At 41.4% G+C, this 19,344-nt stretch overlaps 1 protein-coding gene across 2 annotated transcripts in view; it reads left to right on the top strand.

Moving 5' to 3' along the window:
- Nucleotides 1–14,102: 14,102 nt before the first annotated feature.
- LOC115476716 (aspartate, glycine, lysine and serine-rich protein-like) overlaps nucleotides 14,103–19,344 on the top strand; it is a 52,116-nt gene continuing 46,874 nt past the window's right edge. For both annotated transcript variants that reach the window (XM_030213260.1, XM_030213259.1), the window contains exon 1: nucleotides 14,103–14,234. In XM_030213260.1, coding sequence (XP_030069120.1) covers nucleotides 14,183–14,234 — 52 coding nt within the window. In that variant the 5' untranslated portion in view covers nucleotides 14,103–14,182. The remainder of the gene's footprint in view (nucleotides 14,235–19,344) is intronic.

Raw genomic sequence — 19,344 nt, 5'->3', positions numbered from 1 at the left:
TGTATATTCCCCAAGCAGTTTGCAATATGCTTAGTGTATCTACATTAGATAAGAAGGGATTTGCGATTCATTTTGAAAATAGTAAGTGCACAATCTCTAAAAATGATGAAGTGTATGCTGAAGCTTTTATGCATAATGATGTTTATAAGCTGAACATTTCAGGTGAAGCCTCACATATGGCGCAAGTAAGGAAGAATGATGGTAAATGTAGTCTGGAAATCTGGCACCGCCGCCTGGGACATCGTGATTCTAAGGTGATCCAGGATCTTTACAGTAAGCAACTGGCCACCGGCATTCAGATAAGTGCAGATGCTGGTAAAATGGAGAAATGCATAGACTGTGTTACTCAAAAAGGTGTGAGACCCTCATTTCCTGCATACACAGGAAATAGGAGTAATAAAGTGCTGGACTTAATACACAGTGACTTATGTGGACCGTTTAATATCCCATCATTGGGAAATAACAGATTTGTGCTAATATTCTTGGATGATTTCTCTAGATATTGTGTGGCCTATTTGCTGAAAGAAAAAAGTCAAGTCACAGACATGCTGAAGAAATACGTAGCCATGGTGAGCAATAAATTTGAAAGAAAACCAAAGGTTCTTCAGACCGACAATGGTGGTGAGTTCACTTCACAAAGCATGCGCACATTTCTAGAACAAGAAGGCATTCAACATATCACAACAGTAGCTTATACACCAGAGCAAAATTCTGTTGCAGAGAGAAAATTTAGGTCACTTGTGGAAATGACCAGATGTATGCTGTCAGATAGCAATCTCCCTAAAAGACTATGGGGGGAAGCCATTCTCACAGCAGTGTACCTACAAAACAGAATGCCAACTAAAGGCGCTGAGCGCACACCACATGAGACATGGCATGGTAGGAAGCCAAACCTGTCACACATAAGAACATTTGGAAGTACAGCATATGCTCATGTACCAAAGCAAAGAAGGCATAAGCTGGATTCCACAACAGAAAGGGGCATTTTAGTTGGCTATACTCCAGGACACAAAGGATATAGAATTTTGAATCTGAAAACTGGCATTGTTGGCATAAGACATGTTACATATTTTGATGAAAACAAAAGGGTTGATAAAGGCTGGATTATCCCAGATGAGCCTTATCATCCAGAATATGAAACTAGAACCATAATAGACATGCCAGTGTATATAAATGCCATACCAAGGCAGATGTCTGAAAGCAACTCATCTGTATCTAACGAGGAACAGGCAGAGGAAGCAGACACAGAAAGGATCATTGAAGAAGACAGTACAGTTGGAGAAGGGGAATCAATTGGAGAAGGACTCTCAGATTTTGAGGATGCGGAAAGGTCAGACCAACCTGTTGTCAGACGCTCATCCAGGGAAAACAAAGGTGTTCCACCCCCAAGACTGTCTTACTTAACAAAGTCAGCAGAAGCTCAAGAGCCCTTAACATGGGATGAGATTGAGAAAATGTCAGCAGAAGAAGCTGCTGAATGGCATAAAGCTGCACAAGAAGAAATTGATGCATTGGATAAAAATAATACTTGGATTCTTACAAAATTACCTCCTGGCAAGAAAGCTATAGGATGCAAATGGGTATTCAAGTTAAAAAGGAATGCACAAGGAAAAGTGGAAAGGTATAAAGCCAGATTAGTCGCAAAGGGATATCTTCAAAATTATGGAGAAGATTTTGATGAAGTGTTTGCACCTGTAGTGAAACACACGACAATAAGAACACTTCTGAGCATTGCAGTCTCAAAAGGCATGCAAGTCAACCACATTGATGTGAAAACAGCGTTTCTTCATGAAGATATAACTGAAGACTTGTACATGGAACAACCAACAGGTTTCATAAATACAAAACAAAGACAGCTAGTGTGTAAATTAAACAAAGGTCTTTATGGATTAAAGCAAAGTGCAAAATGTTGGAATGAAAAATTGCATGAAATATTGACAAATTTAGGATTTAAGCAAGGTGAAGCAGATAAATGCTTGTACACTAGGTGCACAAATGGACAATATGCATACATTTTAGCTTTTGTTGATGATCTGCTCATTGCAAGCAAAAGTGAGCAAGAGTACAAGGACATTGTAAAGTGTTTAAACCTCAATGTTGAGATAAAAGAACTGGGTAATGTGTCATACTATCTTGGTATAGAAATTGAGAAACAAAATGATGGTTCTTATCTTCTAAGCCAGAAGCAGAAAATAAATGAGCTTATTGAAAGTTTAGGTATGCAAGATGCCCAAGTTGTAAGCACTCCCATGATCACTGATTTTCTGAAGGATGAAACAGTAAGAGAACCTTTACCAGATAACATCCAATATAGATCAGCCATAGGTAAGCTTTTATATCTAGCTACCACATACAGGGCTGATATAGCAAATGCAGTAGGAATTTTGAGCAGAAGGGTCAGCTCACCTACCAAATCAGATTGGACTGCAGTTAAAAGGATGGTAAGGTATTTAAAGGGTACCATTGATTGTAAATTAAAGATTTCAGCCAATAGTAATCCAAAACTAATATGTTACTGTGATTCAGATTGGGCAGGGGATCATTCTAATTATAAATCCACAAGTGGATATGTGTTTATGTATGGAAATGTACACATTTCATGGGCCAGTCATAAACAAAGTATTGTGAGTCTGTCTTCTACAGAAGCTGAATATGTGGCCGTATCGGAAGCGTGCAGAGAACTGATGTGGATTGAAAAACTTTTGCTGGATTTCGGAATAGCTGAAAAGAGACCAATCCAGATAATGGAAGATAATCAGAGCTGCATCCGACTGTCACAGAATGACAAGGTTCAGTCACGCACCAAGCACATCGCAACGAAATACCACAACGTGCGAGAGTTGGCGAAAGAAGGGGTCATCAGTCTACACTATTGTCACACCAGTGAGATGACAGCTGACATCATGACCAAACCGTTACCCAGAGAACATTTTGTGAATCTGCGTATAAAGCTTGGACTTTGTATGAATAAATAATTGCATGACAGTTATGCATGAGAAGGGGTTTGTTGGAATGTAATTGTATTTTACATGCATTGCCTGTCACCTATTATTTCTCTGTGATTACTCTGTGACCTCTGATGTGAATTACTTAGAGAGGTCACACAGCTATGTAACTTCCTGTGGGGGTTAGACACAGCACATGCAGCACATGGAGCACATGGAGCTCATGTTCTCTCCTAACCTGAGAGGATCTATGGTGGTGTGAGCATCCATTACCATCTAAGCACATGGAAGGAGCTGATAATACAAATGTATAATAATATGTATATATAAGCCTGTCTGATTATAATCTAACTACAAACTGTGAGTAAACAGATGTTTTGTTACTTCAACTTTAAAGTGACTCAGCAGTGAATTATTCAGGGGTGAATGAGAGAGAGATGAAGAAAGAAATTAACATTTCTAAAGCTGAAGCTGTGTGTACTAAAATCTGCTAATTATTTACTACAAATAATCCAACAGGAATTATGAAGAACGACTCCCTCAGTTCCTGGTTCTTGTCTGACTGCTTAATAAAAAAGATTTAAACATAAAAAACCTATGTGTTCCTAAGGGTAAAACCTGTCAGAGAAATGTTTTTCCATAAATGTCGATTCCCTTTGTAAAATGGGCAGATTTTTGTCCTGCCCAAGTCACACCCCCTTGAAATCTCTAGGTAGTGTGGGTCTCCATTCTGAAATTACCATTTAAACATGTAAACTCGTATTGTCAAAGTCCCTCGTCATCTGGATTCCTTGCTGTCAGTATTTCTTGATTCCTTACTCCATTCATACTTTTCTTCTTTGTCGCTTTCAGAAGAAGCACTGGTGCAGCTGGACAGCTAATTTAGGGTTGGAATGAGCCCAAAGTGGGCGGGCACAAAATTTTATCTCTGTCCCTGCCTTTCTTGCTCCCCCCCCCCCCCCCCGCCCCTGGCACCCCCAAACTAAACAGTGAAATACTGAGCTTTCTGGCAGGCACATCCAAGCCACAGCACAGACCTGCTCTAGGGCAGAACTCTGGCAGCCTGGGCAGCTACTGCTCTAGCCATTAGGCTCCTCATTAGGCTCCTCCTCCACTCCACAAAGACCTCTAGTGGCCACTTTGTAACATGGACATTCCTATGTGACAAAAATCATGTCCATGTCTCTTGTTTTGCCCTGTTCATAGTATGGATCTTTCAGTTTGTAAAATGGATATTCAGGCTGGACATCACCAGTACATGGATGAGTGGAGTGGAACGGGTATATGTGAAGCATCTGTTTACGCTTTCCAAAAATACTAGGACTAGGGGGCATGCGATGAAGCTACAAAGTAGTAAATTTAAAACGAATCAGAGAAAATGTTTCTTCACTCAACTTGTAATTAAACTCTGGAATTCGTTGCCAGAAAATGTGGTAAAGGCGGTTAGCTTAGCAGAGTTTAAAAAAGGTTTGGACGCCTTCCTAAAGGAAAAGTCCATAGACCATTATTAAATTGGACTTGGGGAAAATCCACTATTTCTGGGATAAGCAGCATAAAATGTTTTGTACTTTTTTGGGGATCTTGCCAGTTATTTGTGACCTGGATTGGCCACTGTTGGAAACAGGATGCTGGGCTTGATGGGCATGAGCTACTACTGAAAAAGGTGTGAGCAAAATCCAAATAAATAAATAAATTTGGTCTGTCCCAGTATGGCAATACTTATGTACTTATGTACATTTCTCATGTGTTTTAGAACAGGGTGTATGTCGGCAGATCCTATTGTAAAATACAAGCATCACCAGTGACATACCGATCCGGATGTCCTGAGTTGGACGTCTTTTCTAAAATGCCATTCTAAATACTCTTTGTATCCCTTCCATAGGAATCATAACATAAATATGCAGCCCATAACAAAGGTATGAAAAAGAAAATGTTCTTCTGGAAGGCGGAAATTGTTATAATCTAATACATACATACTGATTCCGTCTAATTCATTTCTACTTTTATACTGATGAATGATATACTACCTTTGCTAAATGCTGACACTTTCCACACTGATCTTACTCTGATACAGAACTGTCTTGACAAGATTGTAACATGGCTGAACTTGAATTGTAGTGCTAAATTCAACTAAGGCAATATAACACCAGTAGATCTCGCTGTCCATCTCTCACTCTCACCCATCAACCCTGTAGATTCTTTTAAACATTTAGTATCATCATTGATTACCAATTGACTTTTACATTTGCTACTTTAATTTCCCACTTGGATTATAGTAGCACTGTATGTGTAGGTATTTCTGCTGATTACTTGAAACTCCTGCAATTTGTTCTAAAAATATTTATTTTATTTATTTGTGCATTGTTGTTACCCCACTGTTATCCAAAAACAAGTTTCGGTTCAAAGTTTCTTACAATAGTATATTATCATTATGAAGAGGTAGAATACTAGTTTGTGTTATCTTTAGAGGTTTAATGAGGTAGGTTATTTACTTTGAGTTTGAAGGTTGTTGCCTAGTTCTCCATGATGTCCAGGCCTTTCCTGATTTGCTCCATTATTTCTATGATACTGTTGCCAAAAGGTATGTAGATGGTTACATCATCTGCATATATGAATGGGTGGAAGCCCATTTGTTCCAGTTTTTTCTAAGTGACACCATCATTACATTGAACAGTATTGGTGATATTGGAGAACTCATAGGCGTAGTTTGACTGTTTCATTTGGGGGGGCAAAAAAATGGGCGGAGCATATTAGCATATTATTTGCATATATACATATGCAAATGAATATGCTAATATGGAGGAAGGAAATGAAATTTACAGGCAAAATATCACAGATGCACATTTCAAAAAGCTGACATTTCAATTAATAAATTATGAATAAAATAAACTTTTATTTACCTTTGTTGTCTGATCATGTAGTTTTTCTATTCGCTTTGATCCCAGTGTCTTCTGTTTTATGCAGTGTCTTCTTTCCAGTAGGCTTCCCTCTGCTCCCCACCCTCCCAGTCCCATCCATCTCTTGCTCCTTCCCTCTGCTCCCCACCCCTCCCAGTCCCATCCATCTTCTGTTCCTTCCCTCTGCTCACCATCCCTCCGTCCCATCCATCTCTTGCTCCTTCCCTCTGCTGTGCCTGACCTCTCCAAATCCCATCCATCTCCTGGTCCATCCCTCTGCTCCCCACCCCTCGCAGTCCCATCCATCTCTTGCTCCTTTCCTCTGCTCCCCACCCCTCCCAGTCCCAACCATCTCTTGCTCCTTCCCGCTGCTCCCCACCCCTTCCAGTCCCATCCATCTCCTGCTCCTTCCCACTGCTTCCCACCCTCCCAGTCCCATCCATCTCCTGCTCCTTCCCTCTGCTCCCCACCCCTCCCAGTCCCAACCATCTCTTGCTCCTTCCCGTTGCTCCCCACCCCTCCCAGTCCCATCCATCTCCTGCTCCTTCCCACTGCTTCCCACCCTCCCAGTCCCATCCATCTCCTGCTCCTTCCCACTGCTTCCCACCCTCCCAGTCCCATCCATCTCTTGCTCCTTCCCTCTGCTCCCCACCCCTCCCAGTACTATCCATCTTCCCTCTGCTCCCCACCCCTCCCCCCCGCGCGAGGTCCAAGATGGTGACTCCGTTTACCCCCTCTCTTCCTCCCTCCCTCCCTCCGGCGCAGGCAGCAGTCTTTTCCAGCGTTCCTGGCAGCTGTAGCGATATACACGCTGCCTTCGGTCTGCCCCGGAAGCCTTCTCTTCAAGTTCCTGTTCCCACCTATGCGGGAACAGGAACTTGAAGAGAAGGCTTCGGGGCAGAGCCAAAGGCAGCGTGTACAACGCTACCGCTGCCAGGAACGCTGGAAAAGACTGCTGCCTGCGCCGGAGGGAGGGAGGAAGAGAGAGGAGTAGACGGAGAGACGCTCCTCTCCGTCCGCTTGGCTTCCCTGCCCTCTCTGTCTGCGTCCCGCCCGAAAGGAAATGACGTCAGAGGAAGGCGGGACGCAGATAGAGAGGGCAGGGAAGCCAAGCGGACGGAGAGGAGCGCGTGCCTGCATGTGTTTTTTTGTTTTTTTAACTTTTTTTTTTTTTTTTAACTAATGGCGCGGCAGCGCCTCGCGTCGTTTGGGGGGGCACTGCCCCCCCTCGCCCCCCCCAGTCTACGCCTATGGGAGAACTCTGTGGTACCCTATACTTAGAGATTCATAAGGTTGATACCTGAATAGACATCTTTACAATATATATGACCTGGTCCTTAGAAAACCATTGAACCATACTGCTACTGCACCACTGATTCCCATGTTGTTGAGCAGGGTCATTAGTGCTGTGTAGCCTACTAAGTCGAATGCACTCGACATATCAAATTGTAATAGTAGTATGTTTTGTCCTTGACATATTAAGCTTCTGAACTTCGTTATCAAGGTGGTTATGGACCATCTCTCTGCCGTGTTGTGGTCTGAAGCCTGATTGGGAGTTATGAAAGATTGAGAATTGTGTCATGTATTCTATTAGTGCTACCAGGCTCTCCATCGTTTTAGTTAGTAGTGGTATTGAAGCCACTGGTCTGTAGTTTGTGATGTTGCTGATTTTATTTTTTGTGTTTTTGGGGACTGGTGTTAGTACTATCTCTCCTTTGTTCGTTAGGAATTGTCCTTTTGCAAACATGTATTTGATGTGTTTGGTGAAGCATTCGATGAACCAGTCCAGTGGGTCTTTCATCATGTAGTTAGGGCAGTTGTCTAGCATTTATTTTATTTTATTTTTATTACATTTGTACCCCGCGCTTTCCCACTCATGGCAGGCTCAATGCGGCAGGCAATGGAGGGTTAAGTGACTTGCCCAGAGTCACAAGGAGCTGCCTGTGCCGGGAATCGAACTCAGTTCCTCAGTTCCCCAGAACCAAAGTCCACCACCCTAACCACTAGGCCACTCCTCCACTACACTTATGTAAGGGAGCTACATTTGTACAACTGAGCTGTAGTGTAGGGTGTATTATTCTATTTTCTTACCTATATAATAAATTCATATATTTCACAGCAGTGACTTTACTTTTATTCCAGTTCTCCCTAACAGAAGAAAAGTTCTGGTGTAGGCCCAGAACACCCAGGTTCCTTTATAATATATAACCCCTGGACAGAGCTAGGAAGTTGGTTTAGCCAGACTCCTGTAAACGGAACCTGGGAATTACTCATTGGGTAGCTTTGCCCAGAAGAGTTATTCACCTATAAATGCTTACATAAGTTTACAACAGTCTGGCTAAAACAACTTCCTAGCTCTCTGTCCAGGGGTGGTTATTATAAAGGAACCTGGCTGTTCTGGGCCTACACCAGAACTTTTCTTCTGTTAGAGAGAACTGGAATAAAGCAAAGTCACTGCTGAAATATATTAATTTATTATATAGGTAAGAAAATATAAATAATACCCCCTACACTACGGCTTAGCTGTACAAATGTAGCTCCCTTATGCTGATAAGCAACTATAGAATGTATTGTCTAACTAAAACACTGATATCACTGGTTACTAGGTTATTACACAATCCTGATTAGCAATACTGACTAGGTCATGAAGTAATACAGTTAGCAGCACATCTTCCTGATCACAGTTCTGACTAACCCGCCTTTGCTGAGGCAAGAACCTACTAGCTAATCCCCGACTATTAGGAAATAAACCTCTGTAATCCTCACCTAGCTGACCCTGGGTGGTCGCTCAGATGAAGTGGACACCGGTTTCCTTTCAGACTCCAGCTGTCTTCCACAGCGAATCCCCGTCTTAGGAAACAGCACAGGCTCTTTGTAGCATGCAGGATTACAGTCACTCTGGCCGGTACAGCTGAACCAACAGGTACTTTCTTCAGATGGTCAGTTCGCAAGGTTGTAGACCACTTCAGGTCTCGCTGGTCGGCTTGCCAGCTACCCTTCTTCCAGTAGAACCAGACAAATTCTCCCTTCCTTCCTTTCTTCCTTCTCTCTTGTCTGTCCCTTTTTCTTCTTACCTTCTTTTTTGTAGTGTGCATGTGCATATTTCGTCAGTAGTTTCTTTACTGTGTTTGGTTCTGGTGCTTTAAAAGTGGACTAGATTCAATCTGCAATGGTGTGAATATCGTTTGTTTTGCATTCTTGTAGGAAGTCACTGATGGGTGTTTGTGATTTTTTTCAAGGCAACCAGAGAGGTTAAAACAGTATACACAAAATAGCAAACAGAAAAAAAAGCACAACTGGGCCTTCAAGACTGAGACAACATGAGTCCTTTATCGAGATAAGACCCGACACAGGCCGTGTTTTGGTGTACACAACGCCTGCCTAGGGGTCTCAATCTGCTCTCTAAGGTTCTCGACAGCTGGCTGAGGTAGGCGTTGTGTACGCCAAAACATAGCCCGTGTCAGGTCTTATCTCAATAAAGGACTTCTGTTGTCTGAGTCTTGAAGGCCCAGTTGTGCTTTGTGATTTTTTTGCCAGATTTGATCTTATGTTTTCTGTTTTGTTTTTGAAATATTGTACAACTTCATCTGCAGTCAGTGGTGTTTCATTGATGCCAACATGTCTTGTGTTTTTGTTAATTTGTTCATGAGATTGAATAATTCTTTTCGTGTTGGTATGTTCAATGTTCGTATATGTGCTGTAGTGTTCTGCTTTAGTTTTCTTCATGTTATTTGTATATTTTCTTATAGCTTTTCTCCATATGGTTTTCTTTTGTCTGTTTTGTTTTTGGCTTATGTTCTTTTAAGTTTCCTGCACCATTTTTTCATGTGTAGTAGCTCATCATTAAACCAGGGGTGTGGCTGTTTTTTATTTCTTGTTTTTGTTTTGAGTGGTGCTATTTTGTATAGTGTATTTTCGCTTGTTTCATCCCATTTTCTCATGAAGTGAATATCCTTGGGTGCTATGTTGCTTTCTTCATTTTTTGTTATTGTCCATAAGGTATCTATTTTCCCTCTGGTTGTGAATTGAATATGTATGTTGTTCTTAGTTGCATTTTCTTGCTGGTTTTTTTTTCCCCATTGTAATGTGAAAGTTAGTTTGCTATGGTCTGACCATATTACCTCTCCCCATTTGTGGTTTTCTAGTGTGTGGTTTTTGTTTGCTGAGAATCTGTGAGCTAATATATCTAATAGGTGTCCTTTTTTTATGAGATGAGGCGTCCTGTGCTGTTTTGAAATTACATTGGTTTATGAAATTCATTAGTGTTCTTGTGTTGGTGTTGTTTTGTTTTTCTAGGTGCAGATTTATATCTCCCAGTAGTAGGACGTTCAGTTGATTGGTGCAGATGTTTGATATGAAGTCCATGAAATAGTCTTGAGCATTTGACCAGCTTCCTAGGGGGCGGTAAAACAATATAATATATAATTGGTCCGCTAGTGTTGTATCAGTGATTTTGCATGCCAGAACTTTGATTGCTGAGGATCTGTGTTTAGCGATAGGTTCTGTTATGAAGGAGAATTTATATATTATTGCAACGCCTCCTCCCTTGATGTGTATTGTTTTATATCATGGTGGGCATAGGTCTAGTAGTGCAGGGTCATCTTCGAGGCATAGCCATGTTTCAGTTATGAGCAGTAATCCAAGCTGTTCTGTTTCTATCCAGTCTCTTAGTAATGCTATCTTGTTAACTGCTCCCAGAGTGCTTCAAAATCCAATGTACTTAAGTTGACCCATAAAGATCCTGTTCTACTTGTCAGCTATTTATCCTTCATATCCCTCCTGCTGCCTTTGCGCACAATCACCAATTATCCCTCCCCCCCTCCTGAGATTCCTTATAAAGATTGTGCTTGGATCTTTTCTCCATGACCATTACTGATATGTAGGGTGTGGATGGAGGTTGACGGGTTGCAGATCTCACCTCTCTCCCTCTACTCTCTCTTCTATAAACCCTTTCCATTTACCTGCCTACTAGCGTCCCTCCCTTCCTGGGGCTCTCCTGTCACCAGGATTGGACTTCCTTTCTCTTCTTTGGTGGATCTATTTTGGCAGTTTTGTAAATTACGTTAACATTTTGTACTGAAAAATAGTATAGAAAGAAAAGTCAGCATAATTCTAAGCATAAATGCATGTAACATACACCTGTAAATGCTGCTATTTCCATGTGGAGATGCTTCTAGAATAAGAGCCATGGAGGGGCATTTTCAATAGTGAGTCTAAGTCAGACTTTGGATGTTTTGCGCTAAACATACAAAATCCGAATATAAAATACACCCATTTTCGAGAAAAGATAAACTTCTTTTTTATTTTTTTTTTCGAAAATACCATTTCAAGCAAGGTTTTGTGCTTTCTGCACTTATCTTTTTAAGCCCTCCCAAGTCGACCCAGCTTATTGCAAGTTAAGTAATATACTAATATAAAACTTCAATAAGTTTGAGATTTCCACTTGTGGTTAAATGTTTAGAGACCAAATATTAAAAGATTTAAGGAGCAGTGACAATATTGGGAATATCATATGTGGTATTGAGTTAATGACCGCTAGATGTCCATACTGAGGCCCCTTTAATTAACCCTTTAGTGTCCAATGTTCCCATCAATCTGTTCCCATATGGCTTATTACGGGAACATTGGACACTAAAGGGTTTTTAAATTTGTGTTAAGTAATTTTTTTATATGATGTCTGTGTAAATTAAATCTCTTCTTTTGCAGTTGGCTTGTTTTTCCAATATAGCACCCTTCGTCACATTTTTTTAAACTGAATGATGTAAAGGATAAGGAAAACACATTCCTACTTCCTATTCTATATCATTTCTCATCATACTCCTCCATCACAATTTTCTTGTATTCATTAATCTTCATAAAAAAAATTTAAAATTGCAATATATATAAGCCGTATTTATTTATTGTTGGAGTGTTACATGATACTGCTTGTGGAACTAAATCTTATTCCATCTATTTGAGTGACTGGTGTATTAACCAAGCATACAGTAAACATCAGAGAGAGAGAGAGAGAGGCCAATAATGAATACAAGAAAATTGTGATGGAGGAGTATGATGAGAAATGATATAGAATAGGAAGTAGGAATGTGTTTTCCTTATCCTTTACATCATTCAGTTTAAAAAAATGTGACGAAGGGTGCTATATTGGAAAAACAAGCCAACTGCAAAAGAAGAGATTTAATTTACACAGACATCATATAAAAAAATCCCAGTACCAACACTTTACAACCAGAACACTGTACCAATGATTTTATGGTGACAATTACTAAAAGGTAACTTTAGAACAATACAGGAACGTAAGACCTTTGAAGTCAGAATGATTAAATATTTTTACACCCACCAGACAGGACTTAACAAAGATCTGGGTTTTCTAGCCCATTATAAACCATAAAATACTACTGCTTTGTCACCCTCTTATCACCATTCATATCTCCCTGTCCCTCACCCACCTGGCTCTCCCTGTCTCTCACCTAACCCACCCCACCCTCACCCTGTCAGACTGTCACTGAAATGCTTTGATGTGTCACTCATATATATTGTCATTTATCAACGTTTGCTTATTTCTGATCTGATGAAGAAGGGTCACCTTCGAAAGCTAATCAAAAAATGTATTAAGTTAGTTCAATAAAAAAGGTATCATCTTTGTGCCTGCATTTGTGGGAAAATGTGGGGTAGAAATGAACCATAAATAAATAAATAAAATACTTTTTCTTTTCCATGTTTTATGTTATTCTATTTCTATTGATTACCTTTAAAAGTGGACTAACATGGCTACCACATCTCTCTTATCCTTTACAAAATAAAATGAAATGGATCAAGAAACAGTTTGGTTGTGCTAAGAAAAATCAAATAATTTGTTGGTTTCATTTTCTTTTTAAACAATCTCCAGCCATTCTCTACTCTTTTTCCTGGCAGCTGTCTCTCTGTCTCTTTTAGGGGTCTTTTTACTAAACCATGGCAAAAAGTGGCCTGCGGTAAAATTGAAACCAGCACACACCTATTTACAGCCTGAAAATGCCACCCATTGATCTAGTGGTCAGGGCTCACGTGCTATGCGCGTGGTGACCGGTTGATGCGTGCCAACTGCCGATTAACACCAGAAACACCACACGTGGTAAGAAATAAAAAAATAATTTGTCCAGGCGGTATAGGTGCACTCCAAATCTAAAATTACTGGCAGGGCCGCTGAGAGGGGGGGGGGGGGCAAAAATCCCTGGGCCCAGTGCCAGGGTCTCTCTCTCTCTCTCTCTCCTGCTCCTGACAGGACCCGGGTGATCGTGTCCCAACAGGAGCAGGAGGGAGAAAACTCTGGTGCCAGGGAGGACCTGGAGGAACAGACACAGCAGGCTGCTCTTCTTCACAGTCTGCCTCATTGCCTTCCCCTGCGGCTGCTTTTCCCATCATGCCGCGCATGTGCGACCCGAGAGAAAAAGCAGCCTCAGGGGACGTCCACGCAGCAGAAGGAAGAAGAGCAGTGCTGGAGGATGAACTGCTCTGCTGGCAGGGCCTTGTGATCCCCACTAACCAAGGTACTTAACAGTTACGGCGGCAGCAGCAATCGGAGAGGGTGGGGCAGCAGCAGCAACAGTGATTGTGGGGGGCGGAGGTGGCAGGCAGCAGCAGTGATCGGGGGCGCCGGGGCAGTGACAGGAGTAGCAATTGGGGAGCGGCAGCAGCGACGACGATGATCCTAAGGGACAGTCCGGTGGCGGCCTTGCCCCGAGCCCGGCTCAGTCTCTCGGCGACCCTAATTACTGCCAAGGGGGCATGCTAGCCTTGCGATAGGCTTGTTTTGGCACATGCTGCATGTGCATAGAGCCTACCCTGCCTTTCTAAAAGGTTCCCTTACTGTGTCTGTCTTTACAGGCAGAAGCAACATTGCAGCTCTCCTCCTCTTCATCCCTTCCCTGGCTACTTTTGCAACTCAATCCATTTGCACCACACATGCATCACCTTCATCCACCCAGCAAGGATTTAACCTGTGGCCTCTTTTACTGCTTCTTTCATATTAAAAAAGGTTCAAGTAGTAGGTAACGGCTTATCATACCAGGACAAAAACCCTAAAAGTAAACACATATTTTGCTGCTGATGAATAACAAACAAGTATCAAGCCAAGACATCCTGTTTCCTTTTCTCACATAGTCTCATGAAGATGTTGCATATTAACACTTGTACCAGCTTTGGTGCTTGGAAAGTGTCCCAAGATCTAACAGATGATGCCCAAGGTAAGGCGTCACCTGAGGGGGATAGTCACAGTATATATATGAGCTCTGAGCACAGAGCTCTCTACTTACATCCCTTTGTGTATTGGAGCTCAAGACTCAATATACAACCAACCCAGCCATGAAGATCGCAATAGCCTTTCTGCTGGTGGCTCTGAGCTGCTGCTACCAGGGTAAGTAACATTTAAATTATTGCGGAATATTGAGTAGAAGACTCCATATTGACCAAGGTCTAACTTTTCACACTATAGAATCCTAAGATTTGCTAAGTGGACATTTTGACGGCCTGTGAAACTCTTTCAACGCCGCAGGTTAAGTATTGGGTAGAGTCCCTTTTAAAACTGCCTGTCCCCTATCTCCCATTTATACCTGTTATTTGGGGGACAAAACTGCATTTGAAAAAAATCAGTGTACATGCACGGTTTACTCCTCTGCCCTAACAAAACCCCTGCAAACATCTTAATGGTAATATTGAGCCTGTGTTAATCAGGATTCTTGTGCAAAAGAAATTCAAATATTCAGTGGCAGTATCCGGATAGTGGCTGCTGCTGAATCCCCAGACTTTTGAGGTCAGCGCTGAAGCTATGCTGATAATGGTAATATTCAGCGGCTGTCTGGAATCTGGATAGCCAGTCCACATACACTAAATGCAGCTTTTATTCTGTTCCAAGTTATATGAACACTGATGCAGATAGTTGTCTGAAAATTGCATTATCCCAATATGTGCTGGCTGCTCCCCAGCTTTGCCCACAGACCCCTCCTGCAGTACTTGGGTAGTGCCATTTGGGTCAGAGGAAATATTGAACTCACCAGGACTTATCCATATAGCAGGTCCTGAAGCCCTTTTGAATAATGGACTTTTTTTTTTTTTTTTTTTACAACTGCTAAAAATACCCATGAGGCAACAGTTTGCAACTAATTTTACCTGCTCTAAGGACATCAACTTTCAGCCATGGATAAATTACAGCAAAAGTCCTTACGTTTAGGTCAATTCCTATTCCAAAGGAACAGGGGTGATTTCCATCTACCCCTTTCCTTCCATGTTAAATGAAATGGAATATCTTAGGTCAATCCCATTTAACTTCTAATATATCTTATTATGAATGTATGTTATAAGGAACAAGTTTCAATAAGTAAAATTTCCTCAAGGAGAAAATATTTCCATATGGAACTATTTCAGCTACAAAATGGCGAATGCCTAGCCAGGTAGACAGTCGAACAGATAGTCCTGGCCTTGTATATATATATATATATATATATATATATATATATATATATATATATATATATATATATATATATTAGGATTTATTTACCGTCTTTGAAGGAGTGAACTCAAGGCAGTGTACAGCAAGAATAAGTCAAACATAAGCAATAGACAATTCCAGCACTAAAATTGTTCAAACAACAATACAAACTATAGCACAGTATGCTACATTACAATGCCAACACAATACACAATAAAACATTTTAATAGACAGCATAGAGTGTAAGCAAAGATGGAACATATAGATAAATAAGATAAAGTAACAGGAGTAAGAAAATAAGGGACTAGTTAAAGAAAGTTGCAAATGAGGTCAGAAAGGTTAACATTATCTTAACTAGGGTAGAAGTAGATAAACATGTTCTGCTATAGTACATGCAGCCAATGTCATTTACTTCTTCCATTAAAGCCTGGTTGAAGAGCCAAGCTTTCACCTGATTCCTAAATTAGAGATAGTCTTTGTCACAAAATACCTAGCTACCTGCCTTGGGTTACCCCACAGCCACTTAGAGGGTCTATCCCCAGCACAGCTCTGGTCTGCCTGCACCTGCCGCTTGTGCTCTATACTAGCTCCCTCCTCCCACCAGCTGGGTCACAACCACCTATGGCTGAGTTTCCTCCTCTGAAATTATCCCCAGTGATTTTTAGATTACTGGGACCACACTCCCAGTGGTTCCACAGTTCCCACAAAGCACTCACAGATCCACCAGGATTCTTTATCTGTCCAAACAGGCAAAGCAACAAACTAATAGTGTTTATTGTCATAAAAATATTGAACAGTGAAACAGATAAAGTGCAGTCAGCAAAACAATAACAGGTAACTGAAATATGGATCAATTATCACACTAACTAAACATTTGTTTACTCTCTAAAAAGTATCTGAGGAGATCAGGAAATATGCTGCTCACAGATTATCAAATAGTGGGGCCTCAGCAAAGAGATCTGTCTCTCTTTTCTCCCTGGCTAAGACTGGGGCAAAAGCCAGTGCACTCCAAATGAAGTTGAGTTCCTGGGCCAATCAGAGCCTAGAACAACAAGTTTGAAACTATACTGCAGACTACCTTTCCAAAAGGCTTAAACAAAGAAAACAACCTTGGTTCTGCAGCAGCTTCAAACCATAAACATGCACCACCTGCTGTCCAAACTAGTGAAATACATTTCAGGAATTAATTAAGGCAGTTTTACAGGCTTAAAATACACTGTTCTGTCACAGTCTTGTGTTAAGCGGACCCTTTCAGGGAGTGCATTCCAGTGTGGAGGCTACTCTGGAGAAGGTTCGCTTGTGGGTATCATATCGTGTGATGTCCTTTGGACAGGGTGTGGTTAGGGAAACTCCTTGGGAGGATCTTAGTGACCTTGAAGGTGTATATATAACTTCTGTCTAACATACCCACAGGCCGTGAAATAGGGTGGACCACAGGAACCATTGCCAATGCTTTGCTCACATGGCATTAGCAACAAGAAAACTTGGGGGTGGGCCAGATTCTGATTTGCTTTGCTCCCCTAACCAAAGGGGTGTTCCACTGTCCCTGAACATACTATTGGTCTGAAAAGAATAGCAAGTAGAGAAAGCATGTGAGACATGACTCATGGAATTATTTCCCAACCTTGTGTATGTGTGTGTTTCTGTTTGCCCATGTCTGCATGTGTCTTTATTCAGGTGTTGCCTCCATCAGTATGTCTGTTTCTGTGTGTGTCTCTGGACTGGATGGGAAAGGAGAGGGTCATATTGAACAAAGCAGTGCTGAAACGTTCCATTGGTTTGAAAAAAAAATCGTAAAATGAAAGTCAGTGTGATTCTGTGTATATCTATTAGACGTCACTGTCAACAGATTTCAAAGGATGGCGTGATAGTGTGAATGAGAATCAGTGTCCCGAGCCTTCAAACGCACAGCCAGACTGCAATTTAAAGGCAGCAAAACCCTTGATCCCAACTTGCAACTCAATGTAGACTCCACAGTGAGGCGCTCTTAGTGTCAGTTCTATTACAGCTTCAGAGTGTGCCTAAGCCATTATAGAAAATAGGTGTCAAGGCGCATTGTCACACCAAAACATAGGTATGTCCACTTCTGGCAGGTTTAATGGCTGGTGTACGTTGGCATGTCTAAGTTTCCATGCAATGCACACAACTTATAATATTCTCTATGTTGTGAGCATCACTTGGTGACACACCTATAACCGACCCCTGCCCCGCTCACATATGCCCCCCTTGCAGTTACTTGCTAAGTCATATAATAGCACCTATGGCTTATGCACAAAAATCCCAATTCTTGTCGCCAATGAGGAACATAAGTGCCTGTTTTCTATATCCCAAGAGCATATTTGTCATCTAAAATTAGGTGCCAGTTTATAGAATTGCCCTTCCAGAACTTTTAGTCCAGACCTAAGAGAGGCTTGCTCTGTCCTCTCTCTAATCCTGTAAAGAAGCCTGTCCTACCCTTCAGGTAATAAGCATCAAAACTCTTCCTCAGCGGGGGACTGTCCTGGAAGCCCCTTCCTCTTCCCTCTCTGTTTACTCATGTGCCCCTGTAGCAGAGACGCCAAGAGTGGCCCCTCCAAAAGAGTGAGATTCACCGCCACAGTGAGTGAAATTGAAGGCCAGTGATGAGCTTTTCTGGTGAAACATTGGGGGTATGAATTGGAAAGATTTGCATCTTGTTTTGCTTTCCAAATAATGCTAAGGCTCTAGTGCAATGGTTCTCATTCTTTTGTTAGTTGGGAAACACCAGTATCACGATGTGTGAATAAGTGACCTTTGGTCTGAGACAATAGAGTAGTTCATATGAGTTAAATGTAAACATGCTTTGTATCCACTAAAATCCAGCCTCCCACCCCCCCCCCCCCCCAACAACAGGTGCAGATCAAATCTAAGACATTTCTCCATGGAACTCATCATACAAATAAACATTCTGATTCTCATGTCATCTGAGCAATTTAAATCTCTCCACTGCCAGGCACATTGTGAAATAATAGAAAATCTTTAAAAAAAAAAAAACAAAACCCCTAACCCAGCATATAAACTGCAAACTTGTTATACAAGAGTAACACTAATCTTATGATTCAAACAGCAGGAATCCCATGTCTATCATTTCTCCCAGTACCAAGAAATGCAGTTTGAGAACGTCCTATGAACTGGGACGCTCTCTGTGGCATGATGCAGTAAATATGAGAGACTGAGATCATATTTGTCATTCTCTGCTTTGTATGTGAGTGTGCATTTGTGATTGCCTGTGTGAGCGTGAATATTTCTATGTATGTGTGTGGAGGTTTCTGTATCTGTGTTAGCTCTCTGTGGGGCCCTTTTACAAAGGCACATAAAGTCCTAGGCGCGTGCACTGCACGTCAAATTGGCATTACTGCCCAGCTAGTGCTTGCATCTGGCGGTAATTCTGAGTTTGGCGCATGCCAAAAACCCGCAGTACAGTTTTCTATTTTCTGCTATGGGGGCATTCCCGGTAGAAATGAAAGCGTTTATTTTGGGCCAAGCTGATTTTTATGCCCTCCCCCACCAAGTAGGGGACCAACCAGTTCTTTATTCTGGTCCCCATAGAGGTCAAGAGAAATAAAACACACAAGATAAATATATACAAATCAAAGGCCTTTGAAAGAGAGAACTATGGGTCTCACATAATAGCATTTATGCCACTCAGAACTGTCTCATAATTCCTCAGGTCCTTTGCTCTTTTATTAAGAATGAATTAAGTCATAAATTAACTGATTGCATCACAAATCATGGGACGCAAACTTTGAAAAAATCATTGGCTAGATTATATTCTGCTTACATCTGAAAGTTCAGGTGTTCAAGGGGTACTTTCCAAAACTGCTAGTGGTTCCAGTAAAAATCTAACATTTATAGAAATGAGGAAATATCATACATTATTCCACATTACATCTGCATGTTCAAACATCTGCATATTTCTCTTTTACTTCCCTATTCCCTTCTTAGTGACTTCCTAGAACCTGAACAAAACTGTTAATTCAACAAGTGTCAGCAATCCAGTGGCGTACCAAGTAACCGT

Source organism: Microcaecilia unicolor, chromosome 8 (assembly GCF_901765095.1).
Source record: "Microcaecilia unicolor chromosome 8, aMicUni1.1, whole genome shotgun sequence".
In the NCBI taxonomy this organism is placed as follows: domain Eukaryota; kingdom Metazoa; phylum Chordata; class Amphibia; order Gymnophiona; family Siphonopidae; genus Microcaecilia; species Microcaecilia unicolor.
The sequence above is the reverse complement of the archived record's forward strand: the minus strand, read 5'-3'. Positions and strand labels throughout refer to the sequence as shown.